The following is an 8,845-nucleotide window of genomic DNA, read 5'->3' on the forward strand; positions in this document are numbered from 1 at the left end:
GTTGGTCCTGGGGAATTCTGGAAGAAGAATTTAAAGGGGGCAGGGCGAGGATGAAAAGATGAAAGAGTAGGAATTCTAGAGGATGCCAGGATTCTGGCTCCGAAAGGACGAAATTCCTAGGTTTCTCAGCCTCCTGGGAGGCAGTCTTTGAGAGGCCCAGGACCTAGCCAATGACTATGCAGTCCGCAGCTCCTCCCCTCCCCCCCATTCCTCCTGGCCAACAGGACGCGCCTGGGCTGCTCCACAGCCTCTGCCCTAAGTATGAGCTTCCCCAGAAACCCTTCCCCGAGTCTGACATGAATTCCGATGCTTGCTGAACCCCAACTGCTGGCTTCCAGGAGCGGTACTAGGGAGCCCTGAGGAGTCGCTGCTCAGGTAAAGGCCTCTCTACTCAGATGTGCCCAGGACTCGGCACGCCTCGCAGGGAAAGGCACACCAACAGGGACGAGTTCTCTGGAGGAGGCTGGAGGGAGGTTGCCTGAATGAATGGGCCATCCCTGGTTCCTATGGTGAAGGGAAGCCCTGCTCCCTCTATTCTGAGCTCTTCCTCCTGTCCCCAGTGGGCAGAGATGACAGAACCGGGGGCCTGGAGCTGAGTGGGAAAGAGGCTGAGCAGGGCGGAGCTGGGCTGCAGACAGAGCAGCAATGCCTGAGCCTGCAGAGCCCTGGGGTTAGGGCTAGGCTTCACTGGGTGTTCCCTAAGTCTCTGCCAGCTCCACCCACCGGAGACGGGATTGTGCAGAGGAACCAGTGACTCAAAGCAAGGCCACCATGTGGCCAAGTGGTGAGTGATGTAGGCAGATGGCGTGAGGCGTAGAGACACCCCCGGACGCTCTTACCCCAGACCAACCTGGCAGAGAAAGGAGATGAATTGGAAGAGCAAGCAGTTCCCTAATACTTAAGGAAAGGACCCCAACTCAAAACTGGACAGTTTGCAGAGTGAACTCGGGCACCAGCCTGCCTAACACCAAGTTCCGACTCTCTTACTTACTAGCTAGGTAAGACCAAGGAACTGCTCAACCTCTCTGACCTCCTCTAGGTAAGAAAAATACCATAGCCCTTGCTATGGAGGGAATAATACTGGTTTTTGCAAAATGCTTTGAGCAGTGCCCCTAACTGCATAAACATGATCTGAGTTAGCTGTGGCCACATCCTGCTTTGCCGCTGACCCTTCAGCTCATGTGGATCGTGACTTTCCACCCAGGCCAGCACATGAAAATGTGTAACTCCCTCCTTTAATCAAAACTTCTTAGAGTGAGCCCGCGGTGCCTTGGCCTCAGTGGACCCGCATCATCCCCCCAAGAATCAGAAAGAGAGTGCTCCCGAGTGGAGAAGTAGGAACCCTTTGGTTCAAAAGATGAATTGGCTTCCGTTGGTCATTCACGCCAGCAGAACCCACCCCAACACCATTTTCCATGCTGGTGTTTTGACAAAGCTGTCCAACAAGATGATCAAAGCTGTATCCGGATGAAAGGGGGCTCTGTGGTCAGAGGAGTTTGGGTAATGCTGCCCTATTTCATCCCTCTTTGAGGGAGTCACAAAGTGAATTTATTAGCATGGGTGAGTAAAGGGACCTACTTAATTTTGCTGAACCCAGCTATTTGCCAAGTTGCCTTGAACACAGAATCATTTTCTCTCACAAGGCCTGTTGTCTGCCTTTGGACCAGGGTGCCATGAAACAATAGTTGGCATTGGCCCATCTGCTTATTCTGGAGAACTTCTTGTATAAAGAGCACTGTGATTCCCTCTTTTAATCTAAATTGTCCTCCCTTCAGGTAAATGGCACCTAATTGTCTGGATATTTGCAGTTCCGTCCCCTAAGCCAGCAAAGGACAGAGAGTAGGGTCCCGGGGAGGGGGGAGGTCTAAGGGAGATCATCCCAAGAATCAGAGACTCAGGATGACTGGTTCCTGGCCTCAGCACACACCCACTTTTATGAGCAGACCTGCTCTGATTTAATAACCTATGCCGCCATGCCAGCTCTGCTTCTAATAGTCACGTAACTTCATAAACGCCTCTAAACCTCAGTTTCTCTCAGCTGTAAAATGGGGGTGATTATGGTACCTAGTGCTGTAATGACCTATTTCTGTGAAGTGCTCAGACTGAGCATTGCATAACGTGAGAAATTTACATTCTCATTCCTCTGCAGGAGCAGCCCGCCCTTGACTCCATCATGAACTGGAGCATCTTTGAGGGGCTCCTAAGTGGGGTCAACAAGTACTCCACAGCCTTTGGCCGCATCTGGCTGTCCCTGGTCTTCGTCTTCCGAGTGCTGGTGTACCTGGTGACAGTCGAGCGTGTGTGGGGTGAAGACCAGAAGGATTTTGACTGCAACACCAGGCAACCAGGCTGTACTAATGTGTGCTTCGATGAGTTCTTCCCTGTGTCTCATGTGCGACTCTGGGCTTTGCAGCTCATCCTGGTCACATGCCCCTCCCTGCTGGTGGTCATGCATGTGGCCTATCGCAAAGCTCGAGAGAAGAAGTACCAAGAAGAAGTAGGCCTAGGGCACCTTTACCTGTACCCTGGCAAGAAGCGGGGTGGACTTTGGTGGACATATGTCTGCAGCCTGCTGTTCAAGGCCAGCATAGATGTTATTTTCCTCTACCTGTTCCACGCCTTCTACCCCAAATACACCCTCCCTTCTGTGGTCAAGTGCCATGCAGCACCGTGTCCCAACACAGTGGACTGCTTCATCTCCAAGCCCTCGGAGAAGAACATCTTCATCATCTTCATGCTGGTCACGGCCGTCATCTGCATCCTGCTTAACATTGTGGAGTTGGCCTACCTGGTGATAAAGCGGTGCTCGGAATGCATGGCTTCGAAGCGAGCACTCCCTGCACACCCGGAGCACGACCCAAGCTGGGTCAGCTCTCCAGGCAAACAGAAGGACCTCCTATCAGGCGACCTCATCTTTCTGGGCTCAGACTCTCACCCACCGCTCTTACCAGACCGTCCCCGTGCCCATGTGAAGAAAACCATTCTATAAAGGGTCCCTAGGCTGGACTGGCAGGGTGGGCAGGAACTGGAAGGTTCCAGGGTCTCTCATGGGTGTATCTGTTGGGGAGAAGAGCCGGGTTGGAGTCAGGCCAAAGGATGGACTCCCACAGCTTGGGGCTCAACTGCCCCTCAGCTCTAGGCAATTTGTCCTGGCTGAGTGGCCTTCACTGAATTACCCCTCTATTTTGTACCTCAGTTTCCTTTTCTGTTAAATAAACACACTGAGTGCCACTTAACAGGGCTTCACAGGGGAGGAGTTTCACAGATGAACAAATGCCTTCCACGTGTGTGGCCCAGGGTGAGAAATTAATAAAGATAAATATGTTCACAGATTCAAGTCCTCTGGTCTTGGCCTTCATGACCTTCCTGGAGTCGAGGGGTCCTCTTCTCCTCCAGAAAAGGGGTCTCGAGCTTTCCTGGGGACTGTTCCAAAGCTAGCCTTTTCCCCAGCTGGAAGCGTGGGCTGTGGGTGTCTATAGAGATGATGGAGTTTGGCTCATGAAGAACTGCACGTTGCGATGTAATGCGCCCAGGCTCTGGAGTCGGTGTGGCTGCTTCAGAACGCAAACAACTTCAGCTCCTCTCCAAAATGAGCTATCAAATGCATAGCCTGTAGGGGGTCACTGTGAGCATCGACAAGCTCCTGGCGGTACCAGGGTTAGCCAGCCAAGAAAGGCCACATCCATGTGAATCATCGCTATTAGGAAGTGTTCAATAAATGCTTGTGTGAAATGAGGCAGGGGGCCCCTCCCTGGATGCACACTAGCCTTCACTGTCCCTACCAGACACAAGCCTAAGACCCCGCCCCGCCCTGCCCCCCCCGTGCCCCCCCCTCCCCCGTAAGCGCCTGCTGCGTGGCACTCCGGCTTCCCCAGAGGCATTTCCAACAGACAGGCCTAAGGACACAGAGGGCATGCAACAAGGCTACATGCTTGGCCCCAAACCAACAGCAGCGCTTCAGGTCACCAACCTGCATTCCTTGTCTCCAGCAGGGCAGTAGGTGCCCTGGTCTAGAAAAGCCAGGTGGCTTGTCTAGTTTCCAAGACAGAGTAGCCTAAGATTCCTTCCCCAGATACAGCCCCAGCAGGGAAGCTCACAGTCCTGGGCTGAATCAAGGGTGTCCCTTTCCATAGAAACCAGCTGCTGAGGACCTCAGAACCAGTTGTCTGAGGACTGGGCAAAAGAGAGAGTTGGGAGCCAGGGGACAGATGGGACAAGCTGAAGGAGACAGGCACAGGATCCGTGACACTCGTACCGTCCTGCCCCTGGACGTTTTGACAACAGACTCCTGCCTCCTCCATCACTATAGTCCCACCCACATACCTACCAACCCAGACGGGCTGGAGGAGCAAGGTGTGAGCCACAGGTGTTTGCTCTGCCTTGTGCCCAAGAAGTCCTTCCGCCCAGCCTGCCTACCCACCCCAGCACTCTCTCTTGGCTCATTGGCTCAGAAAGCCCCACCCTGCTTGGAAATAAGGAACAAAAGCTGCCTCCAGGAGGCCCTCAGGCAGACAGACAAGCCGGCTCCGGAGAGTGAGGACCCACGGGGACCCAAGAAGGGTGAGGATGATATAGAATTGCAGACATCTGGGGGAAAGGTCCCAGGGAACCTAAGCCTGGGGACTTAGCTCCACAGAGGGGGGCAGGGGAGGGCAGGGTTCCTGAGGGAACACTAGGAAGCCTCCACAGAAGGGAAGAAATGTTGTGCTATACATATACAAGGGGAGGCCAAAGGACCAGAGAAGAATCTAGAAGCGGTTGGGAAGAATGAGGCTGCAGTTGGGTTTAACAAGCATCCATTGAGAGTGCATGGGACCTGCCAGAGAGCTGGGTCCCAGGAGGCAGATGTACAGCTTGGCTTCCGGCCGCTAGCAATCTAACAAGGAAGACATTTGACTGGGCCACTGGGGTTCATGGGATGTACCCTGCAGGGAAAGACGGAGGGGGTTCAGCACATGTCCCAGGGATACACGGCTGTAGAATCCAGGAGCTGAGTCAGGGATGGTGCAAGCAGGGCTTGAGATGGAGCGTCATAGGAACTTCATCCCAGGGGATGGCAAAGTTAGGGTACACAGAACATGCCTGTGTGAATATGATGAGAGATGCTATTATCAGACAGCCACTAATTAGGCAGTCAGAGACAAGGAGTGTACCTGGGAACAAGAATCAATGACAGGGCAAAGACCACACCAGGACCCAGCCCCTGTCTCCTCCCCATCTCTTACACACACACACACACACACACACACACACACACACACACACACCAATAAAATGGTTGGAATTCCAGAGAAACCCACTGTGGCCCAGATTTCAAGACAATAAAATAAAGATGAATAAATAAGTGTGCCCATCTGCTTTGCTCTGACGCGGCAGGGCGGGAAAGATGCCAAGCCACAGCGATTGCCGAAGAGCCCATGTGTAGTCTGGGAAGGGATGCCGCTGAGAGATTCCAGAGCTACAAAGGAGTGAGGAGGGAGGCTATTCTGAGATAGAGATCACAGAGCCAGACTAGGCATTCCAAACACAGGGCCCTGCCCGGGCTGGGTCTCAGAAAACTTCAACAAATCCGACCACCAATAAAGGCCTACGCCCTGCCTTTCTTGCCCTCATCTAGTCCCCAGAGCTAATGGGAGAGGAGACAGCCTGACACTACAAGTCTCTGAGCCACTATGGCTGAGACCTGGGAGGAAAGGGGCTGGCTGGCATGTGCGTGTGTGATGCTTATCACGTCCCGTGTGCTTGTTCGTTTGTAGAAGGAACGAGACCCTGACTTTTGGAGTCTGAAGACCAGGGCTCAAGACCATCTGTGCTACTTGCTGCTGGGAGATCTTGGGCAAGTACCTGCCACCTCTTAGCCTTAAGACACTTTTGCCGTGACATGGGGACTGTGGCCATCCCTTCTCTGAGTCACTGCGAGTGAGGACACGATGGCCCAGTGGTTGTGGTGAAACTGGTTCTGACTTTGACATCACCTATAAGGACTCCCATCCGCGTGTTCTCCCAGGCCTTGTGACTCCCAGGGCCAGAGAGGTTAGCGCACACACATCCACGTGAGGCACCAAGGGCACAGCCAACATGAACTGGGGGTTTCTACAGGGAGTCCTGAGCGGCGTGAACAAGTACTCCACCGCCCTAGGCCGCATCTGGCTGTCGGTGGTTTTTATCTTCCGAGTGCTGGTGTACGTGGTGGCCGCCGAGGAGGTGTGGGATGACGAACAGAAAGACTTTATTTGTAACACCAAGCAACCGGGCTGCCCCAATGTCTGCTATGACGAGTTCTTCCCGGTGTCCCACGTGCGTCTCTGGGCCCTGCAACTCATCCTGGTCACCTGTCCTTCCCTGCTTGTAGTCATGCATGTGGCCTACCGGGAAGACCGGGAACGGAAGCACCGCCGCAAACATGGGCCCAACGCCCCAGCCCTGTACAGCAACCTGAACAAGAAGAGGGGTGGCCTGTGGTGGACATACCTGCTGAGTCTCATCTTTAAGGCTGCCGTGGACTCGGCTTTCCTCTACATCTTCCACCGCATCTACAAGGACTATGACATGCCGCGAGTGGTGGCTTGCTCGGTGGATCCCTGCCCCCACACCGTGGACTGTTACATCTCCCGACCCACGGAGAAGAAGATCTTCACCTACTTCATGGTAGTCACGGCCGCCATCTGTATCCTACTCAACCTCAGTGAGGTTGCCTACCTGGTGGGCAAGAGATGCATGGAGGTCTTTCGCCCCCGGCGACAGAAAGCCTCTCGGAAGCACCATCTACCAGATACGTGCCCGCCATATGTGATATCCCAAGGAGGTCACCCCCAGGATGACGACGCTGTCCCCACAAAGGCTGGGATGACCACAATGGATACAGGTGTCTATCCATGACTTGCAGGTAGGCTTAACTGGTCACTACCTGTTCACTGAAGTCTCCCAAGAAACTAGGCAAAGGTGGTGTCGTCTTCTGCAACAGGCCAGGTGGGAAATATGGCCTCGGGGGTTCCGGAAGTTCATCTAAGGGCTAGTAGAAGATGGGAAACACCGTTGAGTCCCTAAATCCTGAGCCTCCAGGGACTTGATGGCTGGTGGGGATTTTATATTTGTCAATAGAGTACTTCAACTACTCAATAAATACAATGTTCCCAGTACTTTGAAGACAGGTTGTATGTGATGGCTGGAGAAGTGTGGGGGTGATGTTTCAGGTGGGCCTCTTGGAGGAAGCCAAGCTACTAGGTGATCATCTGATCCCCAACCCCTCACACATACACACACACACACACACACACACACACACACACACATACCTGACATGGAGAAGAACAGCAAAGACAGGGCCTATACCAGGGGCCTCACAGCTCTGAGGCAGGAAGACAGGGAGCAGTAGCGACCCTGATCTGGTTCTCAGAGAGTGTAAGTCCCTCCATACATTGTGTGTGGTTCAGGAGGTCTTTGCCTTCCATTTCCTGAACTCCCTAACCCTTCCCAATGCAGGTCCCATGTAGGGCACCTTGGAGGGTGGGAGAATGGTGCTGAGAGCAAAGGCAAGATGGAGTCTCCCAGGGTCTAGAGGATGTGCCACAGACCATCGATCCTCAGCCTCCCCTGAGTCACCTCATCTCCCCTGCCCTATAACCACACATACCTTGACAGTCCCTTAAACATCTCCTTATCGTGGGCCTGCCTCTGTGTCTACAGGCTGCCCTTGGGAAACTCCCATGGAAAATCCTTCATAGTGCAGCTAGCAACTCCTCATTGCCTTTGCCTTCCTCCCTTCCAGCTGCCCTCCTCACAGAGACCCTGTCCCCTTTATGTAGGGCACTGCCGTTGTCAAGCTGTCCAAACCAGGACCTGGCCTAGAATCCTCACTCAGTCTCTCCCCTCCACCAGCTCCTCGCGGCCCACATCCCGGCACAGCACCACAGAGCCCTGATTCCACACTCTCTGGCCCTCCTGAGTTACCTCCTCTGTCACCCCACAGCCTTCCATCAATCCTCCCACAGGGCCTCTCAGGTCTACCCTCCTCACCTGGATAAAATGATTATTCAGTCATGACTGCAACCACGCCATTCCTCAGGTTTAACATTTCTTCCAGCACACCCACCCCTGACCCCATTGCCCCCAAGTTGGCTCTACTGACCTCCCTATTCCTCCATGGCTTCCTCCCTCAGTTTATGATTGATAACGCCTAGGTGTTCGTGATGCTATGCTTGTGCCTCCAACCCTTGCCACATGAATCCGTCCGCTTGGAATGCCCCACCTGCCTCCTCTGCGAATGTCCTCGACCCAAGGACAGCCTTCACCACCACTTTGTAGGTCGTAAAAGCTCAGGTCTCTCTCCTGTCATACTCTCTGGGATGGACTAGCTGATACCCATGAACGATACCCAGCAGTCTGTGAGCCCTCGGAGGACAGGATGCTGAGTCACCAGGTCCTCGCAGCTTTCAATAAATGTTTGTTAAATGAGTAAATGGACTGTGAGCCTCCTGGAGAAAAACCGTGTCTTGTTTATCTGAACCCCCTGTCATACCTAACCTGGGAAATCAGCAAAGTGTTTTTACCCTTGTTGGCTTTTTGTGGTTGACTAAATCCAGTTTTTAAACATCCTGGTTAAAGGTAGGAAAAATCTCCAAGACTACTGGATGGCCTCTACACTTTATCCTGATTGGGGAACAAGATCAAAGAGTCACCTTCTTATGTCAAGCTCCCTGGAAGCAGAGCTACAGACAAGGATTTGGCACCTAAGATGGACAGAGCAGGAGGGGCTGAACTAAGCTGTTTAAGCAGCTAGGGCCCTAGAGCTTGCCAAATTTGTAAGAGGGGGTCATAAATGCCACCACAGAGTGGTCCGCCTTGG

At 53.3% G+C, this 8,845-nt stretch overlaps 2 protein-coding genes across 5 annotated transcripts; both read left to right on the top strand.

The window, feature by feature from the left end:
* The first annotated feature begins 216 nt into the window (after window positions 1-216).
* Window positions 217-3,337, top strand: Gjb5 (gap junction protein beta 5). 3 transcript variants are annotated; one of them, XM_048434625.3, is made up of 2 exons: window positions 217-375; window positions 2,150-3,337. In XM_048434625.3, exon 2 carries the CDS (start codon window positions 2,174-2,176, stop codon window positions 2,987-2,989), a length of 816 nt encoding a protein of 271 aa, XP_048290582.3. In that variant the 5' UTR covers window positions 217-375; window positions 2,150-2,173; the 3' UTR covers window positions 2,990-3,337. The 3 variants fall into 3 exon arrangements, with proteins under 3 accessions (XP_048290582.3, XP_085542735.2, XP_085542734.2); XM_085686609.2 differs by lacking the exon at window positions 217-375 and adding an exon at window positions 790-998; XM_085686608.2 differs by lacking the exon at window positions 217-375 and adding an exon at window positions 792-1,039.
* Window positions 3,338-4,402: 1,065 nt separating this feature from the next.
* On the top strand, window positions 4,403-8,459 carry Gjb4 (gap junction protein beta 4). Of its 2 annotated transcripts, XM_087904599.1 has the most exons (3): window positions 4,403-4,560; window positions 5,757-6,886; window positions 8,160-8,459. In XM_087904599.1, exon 2 carries the CDS (start codon window positions 6,079-6,081, stop codon window positions 6,877-6,879), a length of 801 nt encoding a protein of 266 aa, XP_087760725.1. In that variant the 5' UTR covers window positions 4,403-4,560; window positions 5,757-6,078; the 3' UTR covers window positions 6,880-6,886; window positions 8,160-8,459. The 2 variants fall into 2 exon arrangements, with proteins under 2 accessions (XP_087760725.1, XP_087760724.1); XM_087904598.1 differs by lacking the exon at window positions 8,160-8,459 and having other exon boundaries at window positions 5,757-7,139.
* The last annotated feature ends 386 nt before the right edge of the window (window positions 8,460-8,845 follow it).

The sequence above is a fragment of the Myodes glareolus genome, chromosome 3 (assembly GCF_982192425.1).
Source record: "Myodes glareolus chromosome 3, mMyoGla1.1, whole genome shotgun sequence".
NCBI lineage: Eukaryota > Metazoa > Chordata > Mammalia > Rodentia > Cricetidae > Myodes > Myodes glareolus.

Bases quoted from the DNA above. Each gene is read 5' to 3' on its own strand.
- Gjb5 (XM_048434625.3), top strand. From the start codon at position 2,174: ATGAACTGGAGCATCTTTGAGGGGCTCCTAAGTGGGGTCAACAAGTAC.
- Gjb4 (XM_087904599.1), top strand. From the start codon at position 6,079: ATGAACTGGGGGTTTCTACAGGGAGTCCTGAGCGGCGTGAACAAGTAC.